Source organism: Urocampus carinirostris, chromosome 8 (assembly GCF_059441175.1).
Source record: "Urocampus carinirostris isolate Australia breed hairy pipefish chromosome 8, RoL_Ucar_1.0, whole genome shotgun sequence".
Classification (NCBI taxonomy): Eukaryota; Metazoa; Chordata; class Actinopteri; order Syngnathiformes; family Syngnathidae; genus Urocampus; species Urocampus carinirostris.
Window position 1 is genome coordinate 41,545,117 of NC_142356.1, and position 14,726 is coordinate 41,559,842.

Sequence of the window (14,726 nt, forward strand, 5' to 3'; positions counted from 1 at the left end):
CTTAAGGTATGCTGATGAAAGGCCAGTTTCTCCGCTGTCAATGCTGTCTGATGTTGGGTTACCAGAACTTTGTCTCAAAGATGTTTTTGATGAAAGCAGGCCAAAATCACCAGATTCTCTTCCATCTGAATTGTTTTTAGAATACTTAGAACAACCTCAGTTTGGTACAAGGCCTTTTACATTTGCAGAGGTGGTCCGTGGATTTTACCATAAAGAAACAGCTGACTCCTTGTCTAAAACCATGGCTTTAGAGTCAAGGTCCGATCTTCTTCCACCTGATTCTCTTGGTGACCTTTTTGACTCCTCCACTGATGAGTTAAACGTGAGACCAGATTCCCCAGATTTACTTGTGTCTCACTTTGAACCCAGGGCTATTTGTCTTGACTCACCTGTCCCTCCTTTTGACAGAGCACAGATTGTAAAATCTGACCAACAAATTGACAGAAAGTCGTGCACTCCAGAATCAATCGTTTCAGATTGGGAAGGTTATGATTTGTGTCTGTGGGATAGGCAATTGGAGTCGAGAGCCTCCTCTCTTAATTCTGCCGTGTCTCACTGTGAACTCATGGATCGTTCTCTGGATTCACCTTTTCCTTTTTTTGACATAACCCAGACTGAAAATTATGAACTGCACTTTAACCAAAGGTCATGCACACCAGAATCATACATTTCAGATTGGGAAGGTCAGAATTTGTGTCTCACTGACTTATTTGATGAGACCAGAGCACTGTCTCCACAGTCTGTTAGTAGCAGGGCATTGTCTCCTGATTCTGTTTTTTCAGATTTAGACAAGTCACAAATGCAGGACTGGCTGTTGGACTTAAGGGCATCCTCTCCTGATTCTGCCGTATTGATTGATAAATGTTCATTTAATTCCGATAAATTACTTCAAAACAACAGACATTGTAATTATTACTTAAGGTATGCTGATGAAAGGCCAGTTTCTCCGCTGTCAATGTTGTCTGATGTTGAGTTACCAGAACTTTGTCTCAAAGATGTTTTTGATGAAAGCAGGCCAGAATCACCAGATTCTCTTCCATCTGAATTTTTTTTAGAATACTTAGAACAACCTCAGTTTGGTACAAGGCCTTTTACATATGCAGAGGTGGTCCGTGGAGTTTACCATAAAGAAACAGCTGACACCTTGTCTAAAACCATGGCTTTAGAGTCAAGGTCCGATCTTCTTCCACCTGATTCTCTTGGTGACCTTTTTGACTCCTCCACTGATGAGTTAAATGTGAGACCAGATTCCCCAGATTTACTTGTGTCTCACTTTGAACCCAGGGCTCTTTGTCTTGACTCACCTGTCCCTCCTTTTGACAGAGCACAGATTGTAAAATCTGACCAACAAATTGACAGAAAGTCGTGCACTCCAGAATCAATCGTTTCAGATTGGGAAGGTTATGATTTGTGTCTGTGGGATAGGCAATTGGAGTCGAGAGCCTCCTCTCTTAATTCTGCCGTGTCTCACTGTGAACTCATGGATCGTTCTCTGGATTCACCTTTTCCTTTTTTTGACATAACCCAGACTGAAAATTATGAACTGCACTTTAACCAAAGGTCATGCACACCAGAATCATACATTTCAGATTGGGAAGGTCAGAATTTGTGTCTCACTGACTTATTTGATGAGACCAGAGCACTGTCTCCACAGTCTGTTAGTAGCAGGGCATTGTCTCCTGATTCTGTTTTTTCAGATTTAGACAAGTCACAAATGCAGGACTGGCTGTTGGACTTAAGGGCATCCTCTCCTGATTCTGCCGTATTGATTGATAAATGTTCATTTAATTCCGATAAATTACTTCAAAACAACAGACATTGTAATTATTACTTAAGGTATGCTGATGAAAGGCCAGTTTCTCCGCTGTCAATGTTGTCTGATGTTGAGTTACCAGAACTTTGTCTCAAAGATGTTTTTGATGAAAGCAGGCCAGAATCACCAGATTCTCTTCCATCTGAATTTTTTTTAGAATACTTAGAACAACCTCAGTTTGGTACAAGGCCTTTTACATATGCAGAGGTGGTCCGTGGAGTTTACCATAAAGAAACAGCTGACACCTTGTCTAAAACCATGGCTTTAGAGTCAAGGTCCGATCTTCTTCCACCTGATTCTCTTGGTGACCTTTTTGACTCCTCCACTGATGAGTTAAATGTGAGACCAGATTCCCCAGATTTACTTGTGTCTCACTTTGAACCCAGGGCTCTTTGTCTTGACTCACCTGTCCCTCCTTTTGACAGAGCACAGATTGTAAAATCTGACCAACAAATTGACAGAAAGTCGTGCACTCCAGAATCAATCGTTTCAGATTGGGAAGGTTATGATTTGTGTCTGTGGGATAGGCAATTGGAGTCGAGAGCCTCCTCTCTTAATTCTGCCGTGTCTCACTGTGAACTCATGGATCGTTCTCTGGATTCACCTTTTCCTTTTTTTGACATAACCCAGACTGAAAATTATGAACTGCACTTTAACCAAAGGTCATGCACACCAGAATCATACATTTCAGATTGGGAAGGTCAGAATTTGTGTCTCACTGACCTATTTGATGAGACCAGAGCACTGTCTCCACAGTCTGTTAGTAGCAGGGCATTGTCTCCTGATTCTGTTTTTTCAGATTTAGACAAGTCACAAATGCAGGACTGGCTGTTGGACTTAAGGGCATCCTCTCCTGATTCTGCCGTATTGATTGATAAATGTTCATTTAATTCCGATAAATTACTTCAAAACAACAGACATTGTAATTATTACTTAAGGTATGCTGATGAAAGGCCAGTTTCTCCGCTGTCAATGTTGTCTTATGTTGAGTTACCAGAACTTTGTCTCAAAGATGTTTTTGATGAAAGCAGGCCAGAATCACCAGATTCTCTTCCATCTGAATTTTTTTTAGAATACTTAGAACAACCTCAGTTTGGTACAAGGCCTTTTACATATGCAGAGGTGGTCCGTGGAGTTTACCATAAAGAAACAGCTGACACCTTGTCTAAAACCATGGCTTTAGAGTCAAGGTCTGATCTTCTTCCACCTGATTCTCTTGGTGACCTTTTTGACTCCTCCACTGATGAGTTAAACGTGAGACCAGATTCCCCAGATTTACTTGTGTCTCACTTTGAACCCAGGGCTCTTTGTCTTGACTCACCTGTCCCTCCTTTTGACATAGCACAGATTGTAAAATCTGACCAACAATTTGACAGAAAGTCGTGCACTCCAGAATCAATCTTTTCAGATTGGGAAGGTTATGATTTGTGTCTGTGGGATAGGCAATTGGAGTCGAGAGCTTCCTCTCTTAATTCTGCCGTGTCTCACTGTGAACTCATGGATCGTTCTCTGGATTCACCTTTTCCTTTTTTCGACATAACCCAGACTGAAAATTATGAACTGCACTTTAACCAAAGGTCATGTACACCACAATCAAATGCTTCAGATTGGGAATGTCAGGATTTGTGTCTCACTGACCTGTTTGATGAGACCAGAGCTTTATCTCCACAGTCTGTTTCTTCAGACACGGAACCAGATATATTTTTTATTACCAGGCCATTGTCTCAAAAATCCGTTTCTTCAGATCCACACAGGTTGCTGCTGTGTGATGGGCAATTGGACTCAAGAGCTTCCTCACCTGATTCTGCCAAAGGGTTTGAAAAATGTTCAGCTATTTCCAATGTCTTCTTTCATGATAAAAAGCAACATTGTACTTATTTCTTAATTTATTCTAAAGACAGGCCAGTTCCATCTCAGTCACTCTTGTCTGATATAGAGTACTCAGAACATGAAGATCTCTTTGATGAAAACAGGCCAGAATCACCAGATTCCTTTTCGTCAGAACATGCCACAAGAGAGAGTAAAGTTTTAGAAAATGTAGGACAAGTTCAGTCCAGTTCACGACATCTTACCTATGCTGAAGTTGTCCGTGGCTTTACAAACGAAAAACCAGCTACCGTCATCCCCAACGTTTCAGCTTTACAGCCAAAGCCTAATTTGCCAATGGCTGAATCATTGGAGAACATTTCTAACTCATATGAAAAAACAGCAGACACTCTGTGTGAAACCATCGACTTTGAGTCAAATCATGATTCACTACCGTATGAGTCTTTTGATGAACTTTCTGACTCGTACACAGCTGAGTTAAGCATGGACGTGAGACCGGAATCTCCACATTCTGTTGCCTCTCACTGCGGACTGAGGGCTCTTTCTCCGGACTCACCTGTTGCTCATTTCGACATTGCCCAAACTGATGATTATGAACTTTACCAGATGTCATTCACTCCGCAGTCAATCATTTCCGATAGGGAAGGTCATGATTTGTGTCTCATGAACCTATTTGACGAGACAAGAGCACTGTCTCCACAGTCTGGTTCTTCAGACATGGAACCAGATGCATTGTTTATCAACGGTGCAATGTCTCCAGACTTTACTTCTTTTGATGTAGACACATCACTACTGAGGGACTGGCTTTTAGTCTTTGGGGCATCCTGCCCTGAGTCTGCAACCACATTTGAGAAATGTATATTTGCAGCAGATCCAACACTTTTTCAAAACAACAGAAAAGATTGTTATTATTACTTGAAGTTTGCCGAAGAGAGGAAAAGTTCACCTCTGCCACTGTCGTCTGATGTTGAGTATACACAACTTTGTTTCAAAGATATAGGTCATGAAAGTAAGTCGGAAGGGCCTCATTCTTCATTATCGGAAAATTTGACAAAACAAAAACAGGTTGTAGAATTTGTAGGGCAACCTCAGTCTGGTAGGGGAGTTTTTACTTATGCAGAGGTGGTCCGTGGCTTAAAAAACAAAAAAACAGCAGATACCATGTCTAAATCCGTGGCCTTAGAGTCAAGTACTGATTTGCTACGCTTTGATTCTTTTGATACGTTTTCAGACTTCACAGTTGAGTTAAATGTGGACATAACACCAGATATTCCAGAACCCGTTGTCTCTAACGATTCCGTTGTCTCTAACTGTGAACTCAGCGCTCTTTATCCTGAATCTTCTGCTCCTCATTTAGAAAACACCACAACTGAAAATTACAAAGAGTACTTAAACCAAAGGTCTTGTAGGAGACATTCAACCGTTTCGGATTGGGAAGATCATGATTCGTGTCTCAGCAACCTAGTTCATGAAACCATAACACTGTCTCCGCAGTCCATTTCCTCCGACATGGAACGAGATATCTTATTTAGTAGCAGGACGTTGTCTCCAGATTCTGTTTCTTCAGATCTTCACACATTACTACTATGGGATGGGCAACTGGATTCAAGAGTTTCCTCACCTGATTCCTCTGCATTGGATAAGAAATGTTCCTTTAGTTCTGATGTGTTCTTTCAAAACCAGAGACACCATTGTACTTATTTGCTGAAATATTCTGAAGATAGGCTAGTTAAACCTCTGTCATTGCTGTCTGAGTATTCAGAACTTTGTCACAATTATATCGTTGATGAAAGCAGGCCAGAATCTCCAGATTCGCTTTCAAGTGAAGATTTCGGAAAAGAAAGTGAAGTTTTAGAAGTTGTGGGACAATCTCAGGCTAGTGGAAGATTTTTAACCTATGCAGAGGTTGTCCGTGGCTTTTCACATGAAAATCCTGCTGAATCATTGAGTAAAACCATTACCTTGGTGTCAAGTCCTGATTTTCTACACTTTGATTCTTTTGATGAGTTTTCAGACTTAAGAACTTTTGAGTTAGATGTGGACGTGAGACTAGATTCTCCACAATCTGCCATATCTCACTGTGAACTCAAGGCTCTTTCATTTGACTCACCTGTTCCTCATTTTGATATAACCACAACTGAAAATTATGAGCTTTACTTAAACCAAAGGTCATGCTCACCTCAATCAATCGTTTCAGATTGGGAAGGTCAGAATTTTTGTCTCGCCAACCTATTTGATAAGACCAGACAACTGTCCCTGGACTCACCTGTTCCTCAGTATGACATGGCCCAGACTGAAAGTTACGAACTGCACTTTAACCAAAGGTCATGCACACCAGAATCATACATTTCAGATTGGGAAGGTCAGAATTTGTGTCTCACTGACCTATTTGATGAGACCAGAGCACTGTCTCCACAGTCTGTTAGTAGCAGGGCATTGTCTCCTGATTCTGTTTTTTCAGATTTAGACAAGTCACAAATGCAGGACTGGCTGTTGGACTTAAGGGCATCATCCTCTCCTGATTCTGCCGTATTGATTGATAAATGTTCATTTAATTCCGATACATTACTTCAAAACAACAGACATTGTAATTATTACTTAAGGTATGCTGATGAAAGGCCAGTTTCTCCGCTGTCAATGTTGTCTGATGTTGAGTTACCAGAACTTTGTCTCAAAGATGTTTTTGATGAAAGCAGGCCAGAATCACCAGATTCTCTTCCATCTGAATTTTTTTTAGAATACTTAGAACAACCTCAGTTTGGTACAAGGCCTTTTACATATGCAGAGGTGGTCCGTGGATTTTACCATAAAGAAACAGCTGACACCTTGTCTAAAACCATGGCTTTAGAGTCAAGGTCCGATCTTCTTCCACCCGATTCTCTTGGTGACCTTTTTGACTCCTCCACTGATGAGTTAAACGTGAGACCAGATTCCCCAGATTTACTTGTGTCTCACTTTGAACTCGGGGCTCTTTGTCTTCACTCACCTGTCCCTCCTTTTGACAGAGCACGTATTGGAAAATCTGAACAACAATTTGACAGAAAGTCGTGCACACCACAATCAATTCTTTCAGATTGGGAAGGTTGTGAATTGTGTCCATCTAACCTATTTGATGAGACCAGAGCACTGTCTCCACTATCTGTTTTATCAGACATGGAAGTAGATAGCTTATTTAGTAAAAGTGTGTCGTCTCTAGATTCTGTTTCTCCAGATGTAGAAACGTCAACACTGCAGGACTGGGTGATGGTTTTTAGAGCATCATCTCCTGATCATGCGACTTCTGTTGAGAAATGTCATTATAAAGAAGATTTAGGGTTTGCGCAAAATATTAGACAACATTGCAATTATTACTTAAGGTATGATAAAGGAAGGCCAGTTACACCTCTTTCACTGTTATCTGATGATGAAGATCTGAGGGTTAAAGATGTCTTTGAGGAAAGCATGCCAAAACCTCCAGACTATCTGCCGTTAGAGAAAATCGTGATAGAAAGTGATGTTTTAGAAGTCGTACGACAACCTCAATTGGGTGGGCGACATTTGACTTATGCAGAAGTAGTCCGTGGCGTTTCCCATGAAATAACAGAAAACATTCTGTGTAAAGCTATGGCCTTCGAATCAAGGCTTGATTCTACACTGTCCGATTCTTTTGTTCATTTTTCTGACTCCATTACCACGGTGTTTAATGTAGATGTGAGACCAGATTCTGCTGTATCTCATGAACTCAGGGCTCTTTCGCCTGAGTCACCTCTACCTATCTTTGACATATCCCAAACTGAAAATTATGAAACTTATTTCAACCAAACGTCATGCACACCTCAATCAATAATTTTAGATTGGGAAGGTGATGATCTCTGCCTCACCACCCTATTTCATGAGACCAGAGCATTTTCTCCACAATCTGTTCCTTCAGACATGGAACTAGATATATTATCTAATTGCAGGCCATTGTCTCCAGATTCTGTTTCTTCAAAACAAGACATGTCTCTGTGGGATAGGCAATTAGAGTCGAGAGCTTCCTCTCTTGACTCTGTCATATCTCACTGGGAATCCAGGGCTACTTCTCCTGATTCACCTCTTCCTCATTTCGACCTAGCCCAGATTGCAAACTATGACCAATGCTTTACCCAAATGTCATGCACACCACAATCAATCATTTCAGATTGGGAATGTAATGATTTGTGTCTATCCAACCTATTTGATGAGACCAGAAAACTGTCTCCACAGTCCTTTTTCTCAGATTTGGAAGAAGATAGAAGATCTGGCATCACTGTGTTATCTCCGGATTTCGATTTTTCAGATCTAGACTCGTCACAACTGCAGGACCGGTTGTTGAACTCTCCTGATTTGACAGTATCAGTTCAGGAAAACTCATTTTGTTTTGATAATTGTAACTACTTTTTAAGCTATTCTCAAGGTGAGACTCGTCCTCCTATCTCAGCATTGTCTGATTTTGACTCTTCCAATTTGTGCATAATGCGAGAATCTCCTGTCTCTGTATCGGTTGAAAATGTTTGTTTAAAGGGTAGTACAAAACACCAAACTGAAGGCCAACTTGAATTGGATCCAAGACATTCTACACTTGCAGAACCATCATACATATTCCTGGTCTCTAAAAACCGGAATCCTTACAAAAAATTAATATCATCTTTGCTTGATCCCCTCTATATGGGAAAAAGCACAATAGAATTAGATGAGGATCAACAGATTCCCTGTGTTCCTCAACCAGCCCCAAGTGGTTTTGCTTTAAAAGATTTAAGTCATTTTCCCCTGACTTTTGATACGACCAAAATATTTCTTCCGGATCAACCATCCACGTGCCTGACAGAAAATTCCTCTACTCAATCAAGCGAGCCATCCTGTATGGTCCTTCCACCAAATTATTGTCCGCAGACTGTGGAGGAATGTAAATTAAATGAGTCACTTACCCAAACTGATACAACTGTACACAGATATGAACCAGATTTACAGGAAAATAATAAGCCAATGCTTAATCAAACTATGACTCTTCAACCACTTAGTGACCCCTCTTTGTATTTTTCAGAACAACCTGCCATTGAAATTCTTGATCCGATAGAATGCTTAAAACTGTCTCAACAATGTCTTTCTAGTCAAAGTACTGAAGCAGATTTACGACTCCTGCTCAAGCCAATTCACCGAAGGTTAATATCACACACACAGGATCCAGTCTACAAGGGAATGCTTCTTTGCGACACAGTCATGTTCAGTAAAACTTGGTTTGATAAAGGCTTTAAAAAGACTTCGGAGCAAAGCAACTTTAAATGTATAACAGCCATTGGTGAGGAGCAATTTCTAAAAGACGTGGTCAAACCTCAACCAAACGAGGCCATAACGAGCAATAATAAGTTGAGTCACATGCCGTCCAAGGAAAGACACATGGGAATTGATGATACGGTCAAAGTGACCTTCACCGAACAAACAATGGAACAAAAACCACTATTACTTGAGTCTGAAGGGTCATACAGAATATCCCAAAAAATGACGAACAGTCAAGATGTGCTTTTCAAAGACATGAGAAGACAGACAGTGCAATGTGACGAAAGTTCCTTTCTGCCGGTAAGACAGCAAAAATGTCTTGCTGTTCCGTGACTGCAGTGTTGCTTCACATACAGTAATTAATCATTATGGCTGTATGGCATGTACAGTAGATCCCCGTGATGTCATATTTATCCGTTCTGAGGTGAAATATAGGAAGAAACCTATGATAATTAGCCTATGAATGAAGAAGAGAGAAATGAATTGTGAGAGGGGGTTCAGCCAATACCATATCAGCATCTTCATAAAACCATGATGAGAAACAATGGCATCAGAAAAGGCGGATTCAGTTTTTGGGCATGTAAAAAAATCTTTTGTTGACGTTTTATGGTGGGGAACAACAGGCCGAAAAAAACATTGTTTTACACACTGTGGCGTGGAAACATTGTAGATATGGGCCGACTGTAACCCGAGGGTCTACTGTATTGCTGGAATTAACATTTTGACCAAGGCTTTCACTAATTGCACACAATAGCCATTATGACAAAAGGAATGGCTAGGAATGTTCGGTACAGCAAATTGACATGCTCCTTAATAAGGAAAGGGATAACTTCTGAGCTGCGGCCATTTACAAGGGGTCCTTGGTTTATGATGGTCCCGACATGGGACGTTTAGTTGCTACAAATACCATAAATCATCATTATTATTTTTAATTCCATATAAATGTATGTTCATCACTTTCTGAATCAACACATTCAAGTTATATCGCTGGTTCAGAAACAAATCCATCAAATCAGTGACCCCTAGTAAATCTAAAATATGCATGTCTACCTTCTTTTAAGACATAATCCATATTTTGTCAAGATTATGTGTGTTCTGCTCTTTCGATGCCATCTCATTTTCAATGGCATTTTCTGTCTTAGTTATTTTAGTTATTAACAGTTCTGAATACTGCTGGAATGAGCTTCAGTGATCGCTGATGGGCTATAAGTGGTGTCTTACACTAGATAAACTGCTCTGGCTCCTGGCCTTTAAAATGCATGTGTCATTCAGCAGCTCATTTTTCATTAATCAAAATTCATTTTCATTATTTTCCATTCCACCATTTACCGCAGGTATCGGCATCCTCTTCCGAGACGACCCATTACCAGCCTAAAGATGAAAAAGAGTGCTTTGTAACAAACGTACATTTTATGCACTGTAATGCATCTACAAAATTACCCACTGCAGATAGTTTGGATCAAGATAAAAAACAAGCTAAGGCCTTACTGGTGACAGAAACAAGCCCATTACTAACCACAGCAAAAGATGATACAAAATTTCTTGAAAAAAGTAAAGACTTTAGCTCACTGACCAAAGCTTGGAATCAGGAAAGTGATATCCCATCCTCAAACTCCACAGCAACTCAAGCAGTTTCTAGGTATCCAAAACTGGGCTGTTTACTGTCAGATTTTAAAGCTACAAAAAAGGCGAAGGATAAAACGGTAACTCCTTTCACACCTTCGTCCATTGACGCAAACTCCCAAGATCATCATATTCATGACATTCAATGTCGGTCAGCTAATATTCAGCAAAAACACAATTCTGAAATGAATGTATCAATCACATTGCCTTCACATCTTGAAACATCTGGCCAACTTATTCCGGAAGGCATCTCAGTTGCTGCAACAATCGTGGACTCAATGTTTGGTGAAGAACTCAAAATCTTGCCCTCTAACAATATGTCAAGTGGTGAATATTCCATAAAAAGTTGGGACAATTTGTACATGAGAGATATCCAAGGCCAAGAGTATGAAGCAAATGTGTCACTTAAAAATGAAGAAACTATAAGTAAGAGCCCTCAAGAGTTTCATAAGGAACCCTCAAAAATACAGAGTGTTGTTCATTATCATGAAGCAGAAACTTCAATAAGACAGTTGATTTTTAAGGAGCTGACTAATGATTCCTCAGAAGGATATTCTCAAGGTGATATTCAAGGCCAAGGATATGAACCAAATGCATCAATCAAAAGAGAAGAAACAATATCTAAGAGCCTTCAAGAGGAAACAGAAATGCAGAGACAAGTTCATCATCCTGAAGCAGAAACTTCTGGAAAACAGCTCAGATTAAAAGATGCAAGGCCGATAGATAATTCCTCTGAGGGATTTTCTCAAAGTGATACTCAGGGCCAAGAGTGTGAACCAAATTTTTCATTTCAAAGGAAAGAAACAATAAGTAAGAGCTTTCAAGAGTTTCACAGGGAATCCTCAAAAATTCAAGTTCATTATCCAGAAGCCGGAACATCCATAAGACAGTTAATTTATAAGGATCCAAGGCTGACTTGTGATTCCTCAGAGGGGTATTCTCAAAGTGATATTCAAAGCCAAACTTATGAAACACATTTGTCAATTAAAAAGAAAGAAACAATAAGCAAGAGCCATCAAATTCCTGAAATGCAGAGTCAAGTTAGCGATCTAGAAGCAGAAACCTCTGGGAGAGAATTGATTTTTAAGAACCCAAGGCCGACTAATGTTTCCTCAGAAGACTATTCTTATAGGGGTGTTAAAAGTCAAGGTCACAGACCAAATTTTATGTCGAATGAAAAGGGAAAAAGCCTTGTAGATGTATGCAAGAATACTTCCCAAATGCCAAGTCAAGGAGCAGAAATAACATTTAGTTTTGAAGATTTTAAACAGTGCTCACGGCAAGCAGAGTTTCAGATACCCTCAGATCAAGTTCAACCATTGGCACATGATCTGGAGTCACCTACTTTTGGAATGATGGCAGAGGATTTCTCAGTTAAGGTTCATCACCATCTGGAGGAACCCCAAATAGACCAGGATATACCTCATTCTCAGCCCAGCTGCGTGGAAATCAACAAAGCACAAAGTCCAGTCTCTGAATACTCCGATACAGAGCGTTACTTTGACTGCAGACAGACGGAATCTGATTTCTCTGAACCAGATGAACCTGAGATACTTTATAACTCAAATATAAAACAGCCCAGACATAACTACGGGAAGGAAACAGTGTTTAGAAGAGTGCTGCTCTCCTCCGGAAGCGAAGATTTCGATGACGCTTTTGTGGTTCAAGATGTACCGATGGAAAGTCATGTTTTATCCCGTGAAGAACCACCTAGTGAAAAATTCTCCATGTGTGAACTGGCTGGCTCCCAAATGAGCGATTGTGACGATTCAGATTCCTTGACCAGGGTAAGGCCGGATTTAGTGGACCGTCCTTGCGAGTGTACCTCTAAGAGTAATTTGGTTTGATATTAAATAGTAAGAGAATTATCTCTAACCGAGTAGACACAAGGATGCAACTTAGCACACAATTTAATTAAAAAGAAAAAATCTAGTTATTTCTAACTCTGCATGTAAGATTGTCATGTAAAATCACAAGAACAATAAATCCCTGGAATACAATATTAATGTATTTTGAGATGGAAATCGCAAGATGAAATGGTACAACAAGGGATAAAAGCTTATAATAATTAGCTAATGTATTTTAAACCTCCTTGTACCCCAGGTATAATAATTGCATATACATGTTATTAGAAATTGAGACAAAACAGTCTACAGTAAGTACTACTTATATGTAATATACATGTACAGTATATGACCGTAACTTTATAAATGAATATACAGTAATCATTCACTATAACGCAGTTCACCTTTTGCGGTATTGCATTGTGTTCTGCATTCTTAATGGCTAAACAGTTTTTAGTGGAGTAGGTATGGGTATAAAAAATATTTTGGTACAGGTACAGCATACATTACTTTTTTTGTAAAACAAATGCTTGGGCCAGTAGAGAGAGTGTGTTATTTGGTTTTATTGTGTGACAAAGTATTTAACTTTATAATAATTGTAAAATGTATATGTATAAAAAAAGGTTCTACCTGTTTAATTTTGACTATCATGGGTTCCTATGGAATGAAAACCCCACGATAAACACGGGTTCTCTGTAACCGTAAAGTAGAAAAGATTATTTATTTATTTTTACACCTTTGGTGTGACGTGCTTCGTTTCCATGGTTTTCATCTTCCTTTTTCTCCTTTTTCATCGCTACAAGTCTTAAGACTCATAGCTAAACTGATTACAATTTGTTACATGAGATTCTGAACTGAACGAAAAGAGAGAAATTGAGCATTGTGGGAGGGAGTTTAGCCAAAATCATATCAAGAAATTGTGACGCAAACAAATAGCAGACTAGCATCTTATATGATAGAATAGAAAATAGAATAGAATATACCTTTATTGTCATTGTTGGGTTGAATATATTGAGACAACGAAATTCGGACATGGCACTCCAGTTCTACGTTTTACAGTGAGGATAAAGAAAACAAAGAAGATAATGGAACAAAGAAGATGTTTGTACTGTCCTTGTTGCAGGCTTTGTTTTCCTCCGGAGGGGCGTGCATGAGGGGTTGAGGGATAGACAGAGATGGATCCAACTAGATGTTTGATCTTACTGTACACACGGTCCAGTGTTTTTTCCCCTGGTTGCTCAGTCCACGTATTGAATGAATTTGGGAAGTACAGTCCTTAAGCATGCCTGATTAAAGTCGCTGGCGACGATAAAAGCTCCGTCGGGGTGTGCAAGCTGCTGTTTATTGATAGCAGCTGGCAGGAAATTTAGCGCTATGCTAACGTTAGAATCCGGTGGAACATTAGCATCCGGTGGAACGTAAACAGCAACCACAATGACCACAGTTAGCTCTCTCGGTAGATAGAAGGGTCTACACGATACTGCCAGAAACTCTATATCGAGTGAGCAGTGTGTGTCAATGATTCGGCTGTTATTGCAGCGCATAGTCCCCCACCCCTGTTTTTACCGGAAACTTTGTCTCGGTCATGCCGGTGAAGCGCGCGTCCTGCTAGTTGGACTGCGGCGTCGGGGAATCCAAGACTCCGTGATGACGAAAATACTGCAATTTTAGACGAAGCTGTTGGTGGCGATCCACAGCTCAAATTCACTCATTTTGTGGACGATGGACCTGGCGTTGGTCAGGAACAGGTCTGTGTGGTCGCGTTCTTAGCCTAGGCCCGACCGGCAGCTTTTTACTTTTGCTCCGTCGTTGTCGGCAGGGAGATCACCCAGGGAGATCCGGTGGTCTCTGTATATCCCTCGGGATGTTGTGGATGTTATTGTAGTTGTGAAAGGAGTCAAAGGGAAAATATGAGGGATAAAAGAACACTGAAAAACAAAAGACTGGAGACCCTGAAGCCGCTGCACTCGCGTGCGCCATATGATGTGGACCAATAGGAAACAATAGGGATGTAACCCACCATTAGAACAAAACCGGCAAAGTTTGAATTTTGTTTTGGGGCGCACAAAATAATTGGTGGGGAAAATACGGAAACGTGGTCCCCCTAAAAACTGTTATTCCACATCGTAAGGTGAAAACATTGTAAAGTAGGGAGGCTGCAACCCGGGGTCTACTATAAAGTTTCATAACCTGTCACTTAATGCCACAAACACAGGCACGTAACTCATTTCTGATCTCTTAAGCCATCAATTTTTCTTTCTTGCTTTCAAAATCTATGGCCTTTTGAATTTGTTCTCATAAAATTCCATTTCACTTGGTCAGGAGATCAACGAAGAGATTGGCTC

General features: G+C 40.2%; 3 protein-coding genes across 3 annotated transcripts in view; all 3 read left to right on the plus strand.

The window, feature by feature from the left end:
- Window positions 1–14,726, plus strand: part of ank2a (ankyrin 2a, neuronal) — a 153,675-nt gene that overhangs the window by 127,199 nt on the left and 11,750 nt on the right. The window lies entirely within an intron of this gene.
- Window positions 242–7,943, plus strand: LOC148361908 (uncharacterized). Its single transcript, XM_088342893.1, has 2 exons — window positions 242–6,559; window positions 7,938–7,943. The coding sequence occupies exons 1-2, from the start codon at window positions 242–244 to the stop codon at window positions 7,941–7,943; spliced, it is 6,324 nt and encodes a 2,107-aa protein (XP_088199019.1).
- Window positions 8,061–9,384, plus strand: LOC148361909 (uncharacterized). The gene is made up of 2 exons (XM_088342722.1): window positions 8,061–8,864; window positions 8,958–9,384. The coding sequence occupies exons 1-2, from the start codon at window positions 8,114–8,116 to the stop codon at window positions 9,245–9,247; spliced, it is 1,041 nt and encodes a 346-aa protein (XP_088198848.1). The 5' UTR covers window positions 8,061–8,113; the 3' UTR covers window positions 9,248–9,384.